Source organism: Ochlerotatus camptorhynchus, unplaced genomic scaffold, assembly GCF_037179485.1.
Source record: "Ochlerotatus camptorhynchus isolate MF236.1 unplaced genomic scaffold, CSIRO-AGI_Acam_v1.1 ptg000146l, whole genome shotgun sequence".
NCBI lineage: Eukaryota > Metazoa > Arthropoda > Insecta > Diptera > Culicidae > Ochlerotatus > Ochlerotatus camptorhynchus.
In genome coordinates, this window is record NW_027040636.1 from 316,835 (window position 1) to 335,118 (window position 18,284).

An 18,284-nucleotide genomic window follows, 5' to 3' on the forward strand; every position below is an offset into this window, starting at 1 on the left:
CAAAAATCGCAAACGAAATGAGAATAAACCTAAAGAGATGTGCGAAACAGGGCAGTAAAAGATTCAGAAAGATAATTTAGTTTTCCCTCTCTCAACCTGTTCCACAAAAAATCGAGAAACGAGTTAGTTGAGCTTATTGTCTCCCATGTCATGTTTAGTCGGGGAATGATATGAAATCATTTCGCTGAACTTTTGCCACTCTGCTGATGTTTTCTTTTTCTAGATTAGGTGTTCTGCTTTATGCATGATGATAATTATGTTGTATACATGTAGGAATAATCCCAGCATTATTATTGGTGGAAGTATACATTTTAGGATGCATTTAATACACATTTCAAGCTGAACAATGGATTAGGTCCAAAGTAACATTGATCGATTCTATTCATCGACTTTCTTTTTCGTTCAAAACTTGGGTAGAGTGATTGCCTTATACCCCAAAGGGCCTGGGTTCAATCCCGGGATTTTCTGAGGCAACAAAATTCTGATCACGCTTTCAATGCCGGCCAGTGGGAAATAGATTGTAGACAAACACAATTGTTTTTTTGTGTTTTATTTTTTAAGGATGGACAAGATGGGTCAGTTAGTACATTTATAAATTTATTTGTGCATTCAACATGTTCAAAGCAATCCCAATGACATACCAGCATTGGGGTTATAACTATTGACCCTGTTGATTTTGACATCCATCAAATAAATCAATCAAGTAGAATCATCTTGCCCCATCTTACCCTATGAATAGGAAATTTTCTCAGCTACAACTATGCTGAAGACCTTTTCTTGATTTAAAGGCAGGAAAATTAGTTATTGGTGGCTTTCGAAGCCAATCACTTTCTGATATGATGAATCGACTACTTTCAGAGCAACACTGCATATTGCACTATGATTTTCCCCCTATTCTTCACGCAAAGTACATCAATGTTGCCTGCTGAGCAGTTGCTGGAGTATATCATCTTCCTAATTAATTAATAATTTACTAATTATCCTGAAGTTCAATTAAAATGTGGCCTTCAGCAAAGTTGTAGCTGAAAAAAATTCTATAAGTACAAATAGCAAGTTTATCGTTAAATCATAACGGTGAAAAATTATTACGAGGTAATCAAAAAGTTTACATATAAACTTCAAAGAGCCAGTGCAGTATGAGATCGCAACCAAATGAACTCAAATTTTGGGAGAATCATCAGCACCTGATTTGGAATGGATTGAACGGACTGGAGCAAAATCGATATTCTTTTTTATTTAATAGAGCTGATGTATATATTATTTTTATCATATGTCCGACATCACTCGAACTTACTGTGCCGAGATTACTTGTTCAATATACTATAAAATAAATACAATAAATTTTAAAACTATATTCAAGAGGTACAATACAAAAAAACACTTTATCTTCCGCTATTCAATAAAATTCTTCCTTTTGAACAGGATGCACTTCCTGTGGTTTCCAGATAAAATCTATACAGAAATCCCTCGAATAGTGCGATTGGTGGTGCTGTCCACCAACCACTATTCCTTTACTGTTATAGAACCAATTGAGGAGGACGACAGCACCCATCGTGTTCTTCGTGGGGTTCCTGTATACCCAGACAACCAGAAGTCGTATAAAAATGTACAGACAGTATCGTAAATTGCTACAGTTGAAGTCAATATTGCATATAAGAATGACATACCTCGCATTATGTTTAAGTTAAATCGTATAGAATGCAAATTTCCATCCTATATGCGATGACTCATTTTTCCGTCGTACTGTATCACAAATTAAATTGGATTACATCGTAAGACTTTTCAAAATGAATTTGTTATTACTGATTAAATCGTATATGATGTTACATCAACTCGTTTAAAATTAAATACAAATATACACGCATTTGGCCTCCACTTTTGTACGTATAAGCCATTTCTTTGCATTCTTTACGAATTGTTTGCTTATATATATGTTTGTATATCACTAAAACAACTTTGAATATACGTGCTTTCTGGTTGTCTGGGTATTGTTCGATAGAATTATTGTGGTTTTATCCTACCTATACGCTTACATACTTATTAAGATGAGTCATCATGGTCATTTTTTTTAGTTCAATGTTTTTTTTTTTGGTTCAATTTATGGTCCCAAACAACTGTGCAAAATTTGGGAACGATTGGTTGTAACCCAGCTTTCCGCAATGCGTTTGAAATTTGTTCGGAAATTAGTATGGAAAATTTCCTTTTTTGCACGTTTATTCCTAGGGACCACAATTTTGCTTGAACCATGCTTCTATTTTTTTTTTCCTTTGGTTTGTTTTTTCCGTCGATCTTGTTTTCCGTGCTGAGCACCAATGCTACCGACGTGCCAGAAAGGCAGCTCCCACACCTGGACCCTACCTATCGACCCATCAACTCATGAACCGGAGACCAACGGCTTTACTTCCCATCCGAAGGAAGGCGTGATCAGAGATGTTATGCCTCAGAACATCCCGGCGGCGCCGACTGGGATTGAACCCAGGCCTGTTGGGGTGAGAGGTAATCACGCTTACCACTACACCACCGGCGCCGTTGATCATGCTTCTAATCAAGTGAAAATATACGGTGCTAGAATGCCTCTAAAAAAGTTATAGCTGTTCAAAGATCAAAGTTTTTAATTAAATGCCAAAAAAATCAATTTGCCTGCCAACACTGCCGGTGTACCAATGTCACTCCATGACTTCAAACTGAAATAATTTCGAATTTGATTATTTTATCGGTTTGGTATGTTCAGATGAATCATTCAAAACAATAAATCTATCTGATATGCGTAGTTGGATAGGGGGAGAGGGAGGGAGGGGGGAGTTACTACACCTATCCACGCCTCCCTCACTCATATCAATAGAATAAAAGTTTCATACTGAAATACACACTACAAAAAAAAAGTCATGTAAATTTCAGTGCCCTGAGACCGACACATGCAAGCGGCCCTTTTGACATAAGAATCAGTTTAAAAGGAAGAGAAAATCGATTCAATCAAACGCACTTTTCGTCGAGTTGCATATGTTTCAGTTTCAGGCACTTAATTTTACATGACATGTTTGTTTACGTTCCATGAATTACGTCCCGTGTAATAATCGTTATTTCTAAGTGTTCGGAGTTTCTTATCTTATCGATTTAGCATATTCAGATGAATTATTCAAAAACAATTTCTCAATCTCATAAGCATAATTAGAGAGGAAGGGGGGGGGACTTACTATACTCCACCCCCTCACTCATATAAATGGACGTAAAGCTTCAAACTGAAATAACTTCTCATCTCATGTTTCTCATCTTGGCGAGTTGGTATACACATAGAAATACCTAATCTTACACGTGACGACATCCATCTTTGACATAAAGGATAAGACGTAAACAAACATGTCATGTAAAATTAAGTGCTCCGAGACTAAAAATAATGAAAATACGTTTGATTGAGCTGAATTTCACGTATATTATGACTCAATTTTATGTCAAAATTTACGCTCGCATATGTCAGTCTCAGAGCACCTAAATTTACATCAAATTTTCTAACTGTGTATGTTCTGATGTATTTAAAAACATTTGCTCCATTTAATAGGCGCCCTCTCAATTATACCAATGAAAGTAAAGATCAGTGTTGGCAAAATCAGAAATCAATTGATATTTTTCCGCTCTCATGCGCTCGCAATATCACGCGTGATATTGGAACAAAATATCATGCTTGATATTGATTTTACAAGCTCCTTTGATATTGCGAGACTATTCATAACGTGCAAAAATCAAGCTGAGTGTTGACTCGACACAAAGATCATTCCATTGCATATCGTTTTCTTAGAAAGAGAAGCAATGCGTCATCAAAACCATAGTTTGCATCACCACAAATACACTTTTCAACAATCGTCAACTGGAACGTACTCACCAAATCATTAAGGCCGGCGCACAATAGATACGTTTTCGGGTTTTTTGACAGTTAACCCATGCATTATCTGTCAAAAAACCCGAAAACGTATCTATTGTGCGCCGGCCTTTACACTCGGGAGCGCCTTCCCGATGCTTCCACGCATATTTTTCTCTAGTCATGTTTAAACAATTCCTCCTCCAGCGATTCCAACCACACAATAACTAAATATCGCTTTTCTTTTTCATGTCACTCTGTGCACAAAATCAATGCACATCGCAAAAACCTAACAATAGATCAGCGCGGTCGAGTAACACCGGCAACAAAGGGAAGCAAGAGCATACCAAGCACCTTAGAAACAGGGGGAAAACATTAGCACAAACCATTTCAAATCAAATTATCGCGCCCGGGACACAAAACTATCCAAATGCGAGCACCGAAAAACTACACGACATCACAAAGGCAGCCCGAGCAAAAAATAAATAAGATAAAATAAAAGCCCGCGGCGAGCAAAAACACACAACCGTTCTCGAACAATTCATAAAGTGAACTCTCCTTTTTGATGCTGTTCGATCATCAGAAACAAATATTTCTGTTCAAAACTCACTGCGTCCTAGCAAGAAGTACGGTCGACTTAGTTCGCGCTCCGCTATTTTGGAAGTTTTCTCGCTATTCGCTTGATTTAAATTGTCAGTTTTTTCTCGCTTAGAGTTCCCAGCTAAATAATTAACTAAAAGTGAGTTTTTTTCTGAGAAGAAAGTGTGTTTTCGGCATCATCGGAAGGAAAATTGTTTTTACGATTGCCAATTCGCCAACCATTTTGCGCACCATCGGTGCGTGGTAACGCATACCTGCACACGGATCATCGTCATCGAGTGTCAGCATCTGCCTCCGCATTTACACCGCTCATCTATCATCGTGTGTTCAGCTGAGTGCCGACCCTCATACAAGCACACACCAATCGAAGATCATCCACGCTGCGCGTCGCTCCGCTGCTGCCGTTTAAACGCTCGGTGGTAGTAGTATAGGATTATCAGATAAGTTTTTGTTCTTGTTTCTCTCTTTCGCCCACAGTTAAATTTTAAGTTTGTGTTCTGTGTTTGTAGTTTTTTTTTTGTGTATTGTGTCCGAGTGATTATCGTTTCAGTGGTAGAGCGTTTTTCGCTCCCACTAGTACGGCAAAATGGACATTTTGTCGCAAGACGAAATGGACGTTTTGTCGGAAGATGACACCACTTTGCCACGCGATGGCAAGAAGGGTCGATAACGTACGTCATCTCTCCCTGGTTCAACGTCTCAGCCTGGCAAAGGACAGGCTCAGATAAACCCCCGATCGCGAGCCTATCCAGATGACTCGACTGGCCCATGGGTTGTCTACTTTCAGCCCAGAAACAAACCTTTGAATGTAATGCAAATTACTAATGATCTGACGAAGCGATACTCGGCCGTGACTGAAATCACGAAGGTTAGGCACAATAAACTTCGTGTCTCCGTCTCTAACCTGAAGCAGGCTAACGAGATTGCTGCCTCCCAGCTCTTCACGCTCGAGTACAGAGTTTACATCCCAGCTCGTGATGTGGAGATCGAAGGTGTGGTCACCGAAGCGAGTCTGACCCCCGAGATCTTGGAGAAGCAGGCGGTTGGCCGTTTCAAGAACCGTTTGCTTCCTCCGGTGAAGATACTGGATGTCCAAAAACTGGGCTCAGTATCTGTCAGCGAGGGTAAAAAGAGTTTTACCCCCACAGACTCGTTCCGTGTGACCTTTTCTGGTTCAGCCCTTCCTCACTACATCGAGCTGGGAAAACTTCGACTACCTGTGCGTTTGTTCGTTCCCCGGGTCATGAACTGCCAAAACTGTAAGCAGTTGGGACATACGGCCTCCCACTGTGGCAGCAAGGCACGCTGTTCCAAATGCGGAGAGAAGCATGGGGATGACACCTGTGCAGCTACCGCACCAAAATGCGTGTACTGTAAGGGAACTCCTCATGGTATCTCGTCATGCCCGGTGTACAAACAACGCGGGGAGAAATTACAACGCTCACTTAAGGAACGTTCCCGGCAGTCTTTTGCAGAAATGCTTAAGACGGCCACGCCATCGACCAACGACAAAAATCCCTTTTCTCTTTTGTCAGATGACGAGACTGACTCTGACTTGGCTGAGGAGGGAACTTCTTTCCTTTTTTCAGCACGGAAACGAAAACGTATCCGTTCGCGGAAAGTTGAGAATGAAGAACCTCAAATCAGCTTGCCCAAATCAAGGAGTGTGGTGGTGGAAAAAAGGAAAGTTTCTACTCCTCCTGGATTCAGAAGAACTGACTATACCCAGGATTTTCCACCTCTCCCGGGGACATCCAAAACCCCTGATGTCCCATTTTTAAGAACAGAAGCCCCTTCTTCATCTGGGTTGTTCTCATTTGATAAAATTGTGGACGATATCCTCAAGTACCTGAATATTTCTGATCCTCTGAAAAGCATTGTTCTGGCAATGCTTCCTACTGTGAAGACCCTCTTAAAGCAATTGACATTGAAATGGCCCCTCCTTGCAGCAATCATTTCCTTCGATGGATAATTTTCCAAACGAGGTCGGGGATTTGATCACTATTCTACAGTGGAATTGTCGAAGTCTTATTCCTAAATTAGACTCTTTTAAGTTTTTAGTTCACAATAATGATTGTGATGCATTTGCTCTTTGTGAAACTTGGCTCTCTTCAGATATTGATCTTCCTTTTTATGATTTTAACATTATTCGACTGGATCGTGAGGATTCGCGTGGAGGAGGGGTACTTTTGGGGATCAAAAAGTGCCATTCCTTCTATAGAGTGAATCTTCCACAATTTCCAGGTATTGAAGTTATCGCATGTCAGGCTATTTTTAAAGGTAAGAGCCTTTGTATTGCTTCTGTTTATATTCCTCCTAGAGCCGTTGTTAATCGAAAACAACTTTCAGATATATGTTCGGTACTTCCTGCTCCACGGTTGATCATGGGAGATTTCAATTCCCACGGTACAGGCTGGGGGGAACTGTATGATGACAACCGTTCTACTTTTATATATGACCTCTGTGATAACTTAAATATGACAATACTTAACAATGGAGAAGTAACACGTTTGGCTGGACCATCCTCGAATGGAAGTAAATTAGACCTCACACTTTGCTCTAACTCATTATCGTTGGATTGCACGTGGAATGTGATCCAAGATCCCCACGGTAGTGATCACTTGCCGATCAAAATTTCGATTGCCAGTGGGTTCAATCCGTCGGAATCCGTTAACGTCGCGTACGACCTCACCCGTAATATCGATTGGACAACGTTCAAGACCGCGATAGAGGAAGCCGTGTCGTCGGTAGAAGGGCTTCCACCGTTGGAGGAATATAACTTCCTCTCCAATCTGATCTTGGACAGCGCGCTTCGAGCTCAAACTCGGTCGGTTCCTGGAACGTCTTTGCGTAGGAAACCTCCTTCCCCTTGGTGGGACCACCAATGCACAGAGGTTTATCGTAAAAAGTCCGACGCGTTTAAGCTTTTCCGGAAACGTGGAACACCCGTGTATTTCGAAGCGTACTCGACTCTTGAACGCGAACTCAAAAGCCTCATCAAAGCCAAGAAACGCGGATACTGGCGGCAATTCGTGGACGGATTATCGCGCGAAACGTCGATGAATACGCTGTGGAATGCGGCGCGAAGGATGCGTAACCGGTCTTCAAACAACGAGAGCGAGGAGTACTCAGATCGTTGGATTCTTAAGTTCGCACGAAAAGTATGTCCTGATTCCGTGCCGGCACGGATGATTCCTCGCGAAACGACGAATTCGGTAGACGAGATCAGCCAGCCTTTTTCAATGCTGGAGCTCTCACTCGCGCTCCTTTCGTGTGGCAATTCGGCTCCGGGGGCTGATAGAATCAAGTTCAACTTGTTGAAGAACCTCCCAGACGTCGCTAAGAGGCGCATGTTGAACTTGTTTTGTCAGTTCCTAGAGCTCAATATTGTTCCGGATGATTGGAGGCAAGTGAGAGTTATAGCCATTAAAAAGCCTGGAAAACCGGCTTCAGATCATAACTCGTATCGTCCCATCGCGATGTTATCGTGCATTCGAAAATTGTTGGAGAAAATGATCCTTTTTCGCTTGGACAAATGGGTTGAGACGAACCACCTACTCTCAGATACTCAATTTGGTTTCCGTAGGGGCAAGGGAACGAACGACTGTCTCGCGTTTCCACCGAAATTCAGTTGGCTTTTGCTAAAAAAGAGCAAATGGCTTCTGTGTTCTTGGATATTAAGGGGGCTTTTGATTCAGTATCGGTTGAGGTCCTTTCAGACAAACTCCACGCATGTGGCCTTTCTCCATTAATTAATAACTTTTTGTACAATTTGCTGTCAGAGAAACATATGAGCTTTTCTCATGGAAACTCTACAGCTTCTCGATTTAGTTACATGGGCCTCCCCCAGGGCTCATGTTTAAGCCCCCTTTTGTATAATTTCTACGTCAGAGAAATTGACAATTGTCTAAGTGACAACTGCACGCTGAGACAACTTGCAGATGACGGAGTTGTGTCTATGACAGGGCCCAGAGAGGCCGACCTGCAAGGACCCTTACAGGATACCTTAGACAATTTGTCTACTTGGGCTATTCAGCTAGGTATCGAATTCTCCACGGAGAAAACTGAGTTGGTCGTTTTTTCTAGGAAGCATAGCCCAGCACAACCGAAGCTTCAACTTTTGGGTAAACCGATCACTCATTCCATGTGTTTTAAATATCTCGGGGTCTGGTTCGATTCCAAATGCACCTGGAGATCCCACATTGAGTATCTGAGACAAAAATGCCAACTAAGGATCAATTTCCTTCGATCAATTACCGGAACGTGGTGGGGAGCCCATCCACAAGATCTTCTGACGTTGTACCGGACAACGATTTTATCGGTTTTAGAGTACGGTAGTTTTTGCTTCCAGTCGGCGGCTAAAACGCACATCATCAAACTGGAACGGATCCAGTATCGCTGTCTTCGTATCGCGTTAGGATGCATGCACTCGACTCATACGATGAGTCTCGAAGTGTTAGCGGGCATGTTGCCACTATCTGATCGGTTTTCGGAATTATCCCTCAGGCTCCTCACCCGTTGTGAAATTATGAACCCACTGGTGATTGCAAACTTTGAGAAGCTTCTTGAGCTAAACCCCCAAACTCGTTTTATGCCATTGTACTACGTGTACATAACACAGGATGTCAGCCCTTCACAGCATAATCCTCATCGTGTATGCTTCTCTGACTTCGGCAATTCAGTTAGTTTTGATTTATCTATGACGCGGGAGATTCGTGGGATCCCAGAACATCATCGTCCCATGATTGTTCCGTCAATTTACGCTGCAAAGTTTGGCCAAGTTGATTCCGCAAGATCGTTCTTCACAGATGGATCACTAATAGAGTCGTCCGCTGGTTTCTTATTTTTAACGAAATTCATAGCGCCTCTCGAATGCTTCAAGCTCCTTGTTCCGTATATGTTGCTGAACTGGCGGCAATACACTATACGCTAGAAACGATCGCCTCACTTGCACCAGATCACTATTTTATTTTTACGGATAGTCTCAGTTCTGTCGAGGCTATTCGATCCATGAGGCCGGTAAAGCACTCCTCGTATTTTCTCATGAAAATACGAGAGCTTTTAAGTGCTTTATCTTTAAGATCTTTTGTCATCACCTTTGCATGGGTCCCATCTCATTGCTCGATTCCGGGCAATGAGATGGCGGACTCACTTGCTAAGGTGGGCGCTATGGAAGGCGATATTTACGATCGACAAATCGCCTACAACGAATTTTTCTTCATTTATCGTCAACAGTCACTCGTCAGCTGGCAGAATAAGTGGAGTGAAGGGAGTTTGGGACGATGGCTATATTCGATCATCCCTAAGGTGTCTAAGAGTCCTTGGTTCAAGGGGTTGGATGTGGGTCGAGACTTCATTCGTATGATGTCTCGCCTCATGTCCAATCACTATTCGTTAAACGCTCACTTGTTCCGTGTTGGGCTGAAGGACAGCAGTCTCTGTGAATGTGGACAAGGTTACCAGGACGCAGATCACATTATTTGGTCTTGTGCTGAGCATCGCGGAGTCAGATCTGAGCTGTGCGATTCCCTTCGGGCTCGAGGTAGACAACCTAATGTTCCAGTTCGGGATATTTTGGCTAGACGTGATCTGGAGTTTATGAAACTCATATATGTTTACTTTAAGAATACTAACCTTAGATTGTAAGTTTTATTAACCTTGTGTTTAGTTTGTGTATTGTGCGTGTAGTTTTTTTTTAATGTTTGTTTTCAAGATGAATAGAAATTAGTTCATGTTTTAGGATTAATTAAATATTTGTATCGAAAACCACATTTCAAACCTCCCTCTCCCTTTTCCCATCCAAAAAAATTGTAAATCTCCACTAACCTCGAGACAACCGCGAGTATCCGGTCCAGCTCCTTTAACTTATATATAATATAAGACATCAATAATGTATAACGAAAATGATAATTCGGCTCTGTAAAGTTTATTCGATTGAGCCTGTACAAATAAAGTAATAAATAAAAAAAAAAAATATTTCTGTTGAACAGGGTCTCGGGTGGATTTCTTGATAGAGTCAGAAATTAGCTTCACCCCTCGTTCCGCCACATCGTTGACATCCATCAAGGAAGCAACTCGTTGTATCGCATTGAAATAATCTGTATCATTACTCCACTCGTTTGCCGGTTTTTGCATGAAGTTAGTCGAAATTTGGACTTGGAAGTCTAACTAAAACGTAGCGCACTTAAAGATGCCTAACGAGCGAAAACCGACTGTACCTGTGTCTGAGACGAAACTCGTCAAGACAGTTATCGTTTTCTCCTGTTTTTGGTTTTTGGTGTAGAACTGCTTCTGTCTTTTCTATATGGGGGTGGCCTAAGCTTGGCCGTCCTGCCATACGAGGCATACGAACTACTGATATATTGTTTATTTGTATTCGTTTGTATTGTAGCTACAGTAGGTTTCCAACTGCTAATAATTCAAACAACATCACCTCACTAACAACTGCATGGACAAGTGGATATTAAATATTTACACTACAACAATTTTCGATTCAAAACCTGCGTATAATAAGCCGCCCTCTCCTCCCCCCGTTCTCTAACTACGCATATGAGATTGAGCTATGTATAATGCCGGGTTGCAACCAATCGTCCCCAAATTTTGCACTTTTGTTTGGAACTCCAAATTGAACCAAAAAAGAGTTGTTCTCGTGTGGTAACTAAGGCAAAGTTTGCGTTTTTCTATATAACGGTGACCTACTCTAATACTTATATGAATAGTAATCTATTATAGTATACTACTCACCCTGCTCACATTACGTGTGATTGACTTTGCCGGATCTTCCTCTGTTGCAGAATATAGGTCATATATTCTTATGATGTAGTAATCTGGAAGGAAGCGAGGTTTGTCCCAGCTGATGTTCAATTTATAGTTGTCACCCGAAAGGTACACTGAATTAACGTGAACATTGAATACACTTTCCGGTGCTATATTGAATAAAATGGAACGGTAAATTGTAGATAATTTTATCTCATTACTTTATTATCATGCAGTTTCAAACCAAATTCAACATTACATAACGGGTGTTCAATAAAAAATTAGAATTTTTTCAGTCATATAGCTAGTAAAAACGTTTTTTTTTTCAACGAATTCAGTATTTTTTATTAAAAACATAATGTTCATTCTTCAAAAAAACGTCAATGAATATTGAAGAAGGGGCCCTGGTCAGCCGTACGACGCAACTTAGTCGCGATGCTCTCACAAAAGCGCTGGACGGCACTAAAATCATTCTCATTTTTTATTGAACACCCGTTACCAAAAGTTCGCTATATTCTTGCGTTTTTGTTGTGTTCAAATTGGTTATGAAATATTGCTATTTTGGGTACAACATGTGAAGGCGCAATTTGCTTATCTTACCGCATATTTTGCTGCCGTCATGCCTATCTATACAGCTAGGGGTATGGAATGTATGCCATTTCAATTCACTTTCTTTTGAAGAATTTTTCATATTTTTCGCCCGGATACCTAAGTAGTACTCCGAATTAAGTTCCAGGGCCGTTATGGTATAATTATACAGCTCCTGTGGATTTGAAAGGACGAAACAGTTTACTATATTGTTTTTTGCAACTAGATATTTACCTTTTGAACATCAACAACCATAGAAAGATAATCTGGCAAGTGGCTCGCATGATAAAGTAATTCATAGTGGCATGTCCTGTCTGCAATTGAAACGTTTGTTAAGACCCTATCAATTAAATTGAATAATTCCAACACTTACCTGGTGCAGGTTGCCACGAAACTACAGCATCCAACAATTCATGATTATGGTGGTTTATGTGGAAGCCAATTACGTCAATTTTGGTAATATTTCCCGGTGTATAATCCTCGGACAATGTTTTGAATTGTGGTTTGTTTTCCACGTAAACAAATTCTCGATGGGATGTTAGTACCGTGGCTGTGATATTGTACTGTTGATTCGGTGTTAGGTCCTTCATTTGGATTACCGACGCATTGCTCTGTAATAGAATGCAAATTAAATAATTATTTTAATTTTCACTGATCAAAAAATAATGTATGCCAGCATCAACATTATCCTTAATTTTAAAATGGATACTATCCGAGTTAAAATTATCTGGATAGTATACGTTTTAAAATTTATCCGGATAGAAAAAAAAGTGGATAGGGATAATATCCAACATTTTTCTATCCGGATATTTAGGAGGGGAAATGGTTTTAAATTACCCGGCAGGGAAATGCGCGTCACCATGATATTTCGCATTAGGAGACATTATGGTCAACTTTTTTATTATATGAACAGCTTCTCAATAGACTTTTGATAGACAGATATAAGAGCATTCCCGTATTATGATATATGAATCAACTTACTGCATAACCTGCTTCTTGATCTGTGAGAAAACCGACTGTTTTTCGATCACAAATAAGCGTTTTTAATGTATAAAATGCTGAGCTAAGGGTGGTGCAAAATGCGCTATGTGGGTTTGTAACTCCTAAACAACCGTTGACGTTTAAATTGCTGTTATGAGTTTCGTAAAACAGGAGCTATAAAAAGTGGAAACCTTGCAAAGGTATATTCAATGCATACTAAATTTATATTTCCTGAAATAATAACGTACGGGTACTGGTTGGAAAATTCGAAGAGTATTGCAAATGAATGCCAAGATTTCTTTGGAGAGAATCTTTAAAGTGCTCTGCAAATAAATCCAAAAAATTTGTGCAGAAAAATGCAGAATGAATCCCCATTCATCTAGATAATTTTTAACATTACTCTGGATAAATCCTGGGATATTTCCGAAGAAATTCTAGAGAAAAAGTGTGAAAACATCAACTTAAGAACCATGCCACAAGTTAAGTTTTATGAGCAGACTTATCTGAAATATTCAAATTCACAACTACAAAAAGTTGCCTATAGTAGGAATTTTTCGAATTGGATAATTTCTCAACTTCCCTGGGCATAGAATATCATTGTACTAGCCACACAATAATACTAATGCAAAAAAGGTACAGGCTTAGAAATCTCTCAATTCACAACTAAGGACGTATTAAAGCCAGAAAAAAGTTTCGAGCTAACGAGAAATTTGTGGATTAGCAGGGTTACTTTCGCCGATCTTTATAACACAATTATTAACAGAGCTAACAACATGCTTGGTTTCTTAAAACGTTTCTGCTATAACTTTCACGATTACAATCCATATACGATAAAAACATTGTACATTGCTTATGTAAGGTCGATATTAGAATATTACAGCATAGCTTGGTCTCATTTTTCAATCACACACCAAGAAAGAATAGAGTCCGTTCAAAAGCAGTTTCTATTGTATGCACTTCTCAAGTTATGTTGGACTGTATTTCCTCTGCCATCATACACAGCTCGATGTATGCTCATAAATATCCAAACATTAAAAAAGCTTCGTGAATTCGTTATGATTTCATTCGTAAACAATATCGTATCACATCGCATTGATTCAATAGAACTATTGTCATCCTTAAATTTATAAACACAATCAAGGAATTTACGACATAAAAATATATTTGCTTCAAACCGCCAACTCTTGATCCAAATGATGGACACATACAATAGGCACTGCGACAACATTGACTTTACAATGACAACAACCAAATTAAAACAATATTTTAATTCCTTGCGTAACGTCAGCTAGTACTAGTTTTATTTATTTGTTTTCAAGGCATATTGTAATTCATATAAAAAAGATTAAACTAGCACTTAAGGGGGTATTCCCGATCTTTTTTTTTTTCAAAAAATGAAATTTTTTTTTCACGTTTTTTGTACTTTAAACTATATACTTTCATCCCCCCAAGCCGTTTTCCGATCAGCGAATTCGTTGTCCAGGCATAGCTGACTAATGGTAAGAACCCCCAAATGGTTTTAACTAAAGTCAAAACTTTAAACGCGTTTTTCTCGAAACCACATTTTTTTATTGGACGAAGATTTTTCTCAGAAACTATAAGAGATATTGACTTGAATCTTTGCGCATTTTGTTCCTTATTAAATTCTTTGGAGCTTCTCCCACTTTCAGCCAAAAATATTAACATTTAACATTGTTTGAAGCACCTTAAAGCTGCAAAAAAGCGGGCTAAAAATCGCCTGTTTTTTCATATGGCCGCCATTTTGTTAATTTGCAAGATTTTTTGCTGCCAACGGGAGAAGCTCCAGAGAACCTTATGCAGATTATTAATTTCATCACGAAATCTGTTTCAGATGAAGCCGTTCCAGAGAAAAGTCTTCGCCCGTCCAGGCGTTTGCGGCGAACAGGGGTCTGTTTCCCGCCATTTTGTGACGTCAATAATGTCTTTTTTTATGTCGAAAAAAATTTATTTGTAAACTTTCATGTTCAATAAACAAGAATCCCAAAGAGTTAGGCGCATTACTATTAATTTTCCTTGAAAAAAAATAATTGAAAAACAGGCCGAAAAAAGGCAAAAGATTGGGAATACCCCCTTAAGGCTATTGTAAAACGGTCTACACTGATTGACGTCAAATAAAATAAAATATTTTCTCAACTTTTCTGAGCATAGCAAATGTGTTTGCCGCCAGGAATAGGAAACTATGTGTGATTGCATGTCGATAAAATTTCCAACTTGAAAAATCCCCGGGAATCCAACCCACTTCACGGGGCTAATCTATGTCAAAACAATGCTTTCCAACCAAATTCAGATATGTATGAACAAATATGGTATGGTTTGTTGAATGAATTTAGATTTATCAAATCTGTTAGACAAAGGTTGCGGCAATTAGCTTATGTTGCTATTATTCTACACTAGAGGGGTGGTTGGTGTAGCTGCAGTCATTTACATACCTATCCTATTTAGTTGACCGATCAAATAATTGACCTGATTGAGAAACAATTTAGAATACATTCCAGGATTTCGTGTGGTTTTGGCAAAACGAATCTGGACATATAGAATTTAAACATGTAGGGTAAGTGTTCCAGTAATAGTGGTGTACCTATAGTTGCGGTATGAAGTTTATGCCGGAATATTGGTGGAAGGCCAGTTAAATCTATTTTTCTTCAATAACTCTCCTAAAATGAATAAGATTAGCATAATTAGCTAAAACGACGGAAATTTATTTGTCTTAAGATTTTGACTCCTTTGCACCTACTATAGTTGCGGTAGTGTTCATATAATAGTGGAATCCATTAGAAATCAATGCGTTTCACTATTAGGAACCACATTTAGCAACTACCAAAACTACTACAACAGTGTTCTGATTAATGAAGGACAAGTTTTCGCACGAAAAATGCATACACAATACAGATTGACATATAAAAATTGTATGCAGATCGTATATTTATTTTTGAATAAATAAATTGTCTTAGCTTTTCTACTACTGGCTCACCCACCCTATGCACATTATGAGTACGTCTGCTATTTTGATTAATTTAAGGCTCACCGAAGCGAACATTATTTGAATATTTCTCTTTGCATAGCTCGAAGCACATTGCATCCATTGGTGATGCGTTGCGGGAGATTTTAGAGTTAATCTATCATTTTGCTCAACGTGCCTTAATACCAATGCACTATCAGATATCAGGCGGTCAAAAATAAAAAAAAATCGACTTTCACTAATCCTTATTTCGTTATTTTTGGTCGATAGTAAACATTTCAACTAAGAGAATCTGAAAGTTTCAAGTTTCTACTACAGTGTAATTCAAATTTACGGTTGAGACCAAGTGTGAGCATGGATAATAGAACCATTATTAATCTATTAGACGCAAAATTAAGCCATAGTGACAATGTTCACAGAGCCATTGAATTCATTTGTGAAAATTATAACATCTCGGTGGAAAAACGTAAACCTCTCGATGAAAGATCCATAAAATCGTTACTAAATACATCAACAAATAGCATGAAGCTAATCGCACGAAAGAGCGATTTGAGTCGTATTTTCGGAATTGGCTTGAAGGAGAATTTGGCATCGAGGAATTCATCGAACAGGAGCAATGTGTTGCCTCAACCTCGGCCTCGGGAACAAAACGTGGACGACCTTCAAAACCTTTCTTGGATTTGAGTGAAAGAGGAAAACGTCGCCAGTGTAATTCAAATTTACGGTTGAGACCAAGTGTGAGCATGGATAATAGAACCATTATTAATCTATTAGACGCAAAATTAAGCCATAGTGTTAATGTTCACAGAGCCATTGAATTCATTTGTGAAAATTATAACATCTCGGTGGAAAAACGTAAACCTCTCGATGAAAGATCCATAAAATCGTTACTAAATACATCAACAAATGGCATGAAGCTAATCGCACGAAAGAGCGATTTGAGTCGTATTTTCGGAATTGGCTTGATGGAGAATTTGGCATCGAGGAATTCATCGAACAGGAGCAATGTGAACGCCAGTGAAAATTGAACTCTCAAACGACAAGTTTATACTTGTTGATTTTGATTTTGTCCTCAGTATGATAGACGGAAAAGTCTTAACTTATATCACTGGAAATTCGTCGATGCAGAATTGTTCAATATGTGGGGCAACACCAAATGTAATGAATGATGCAGAGAAATTCGAGGAAGGATTTATATCAAACGAAGAAGCCTTGCATTACGGCATATCTCCACTTCATGCTTGGATAAGATTTTTCGAATGCTTTTTGCATATTGCATACAGAATGGATATCAAAAAATGGAAGGTAACGAAACCGTTCACAGAACTATATGAACAAAGAAAAAAACATGTGACGACACAGCTTTACGAAAAAATATATAAATATTTTATTATATTTATATATTTTTATTATATTTTTTTAAATATTATATAAATAAAAAAACATATAGGCTCTATCTTAAATTGTATGATTGGTACAAAATTACTGCAACCGTGCATAAAGTTCTCGCTCATGATGGAGAAATAATCATACATTCACCAGCACCACTTGGTTCATTAGCGGAAGAGGCAGCAGAAAGTCAACATATACATTTAAAAAAATATCGAACCCATCATGCAAGAAAACGATCAAGAGTAGAAAATTTACATGATGTCTTTATTCGTGCCATTAATGAATCGGACCCACTGATCAGTTCCATTTGGATGGCAAAAAGACGACAGAAAAAAGTATCCCTGGATTATCCCGACATCGTGAAAAGTTTCATGATATTTGAAAATTCTGTAAGTGATTCAGTAGTCAATACTAATAACTTCAATGCCTTGGAGGAACTTATGAAAGCAGTCGATGAAATTGAAGAAGAATTTGTTCATGATGATATTGTAACAGAGGAATAAAAAGAAATTCGTTGAAACATATTTGATTTTGATTATTGTATCATGGCTTTTTGTATTTTTTTTTACAGAAGATTTGTTGAAAAAAATAAACATATTTCCAAAAAAAAAAAGGTTTTTTTTTATTTTTTACGGTGTTCCCCCCAAAAAAACCATGGTAGGTTGTCTTTGTTCATTAGATTTTATTCTCTGAAAACAAGGTTGAAACTGTAACCGTTATAAAATCGTAAAAATTAAATTTTAATTAATCAAAAGTTAGGCCCTTTTCAAAAGTTGGTCGTGAAAATGTTGCAAGTGATAACGCACACCTTATATTGATGAAACAAAGCAAGAATAATAGCAGGAATTGTGAAAAAATGATAGAAATATTTTTGACCGCCTGGTTGTATGAAAATGCCCCATGCAATGGTTGCAAAATTCATGGGATTTTTTTGGTGTAGTGAAAAGATTCAAGGAAGAATAAATGTTATTACTAACTCTATCTAGAAGATCTATAAAATATATGCTTGAGATTTTGCTTTTGCATTCTCCAGCTATTTTTTTTTTTATCTTGCACCCAAAAAATGTATGATTTTCTAACATAGGCAATACAATTTTGTAAATTTACATTAATGTCAAAGCACATAAAAGTAGC

The 18,284-nt window shown here is 38.6% G+C and overlaps 1 protein-coding gene across 4 annotated transcripts in view; it reads right to left on the reverse strand.

Moving 5' to 3' along the window:
* Nucleotides 1-18,284, reverse strand: part of LOC135700972 (tyrosine-protein kinase receptor torso-like) — a 152,117-nt gene that overhangs the window by 32,563 nt on the left and 101,270 nt on the right. For all 4 annotated transcript variants that reach the window (XM_065221657.1, XM_065221656.1, XM_065221659.1 and 1 more), the window contains 4 exons: nucleotides 12,171-12,408; nucleotides 12,032-12,111; nucleotides 11,810-11,972; nucleotides 11,198-11,379 (listed from right to left, as the gene is read on the reverse strand). In XM_065221657.1, coding sequence (XP_065077729.1) covers nucleotides 11,198-11,379; nucleotides 11,810-11,972; nucleotides 12,032-12,111; nucleotides 12,171-12,408 — 663 coding nt within the window. The remainder of the gene's footprint in view (nucleotides 1-11,197; nucleotides 11,380-11,809; nucleotides 11,973-12,031; nucleotides 12,112-12,170; nucleotides 12,409-18,284) is intronic.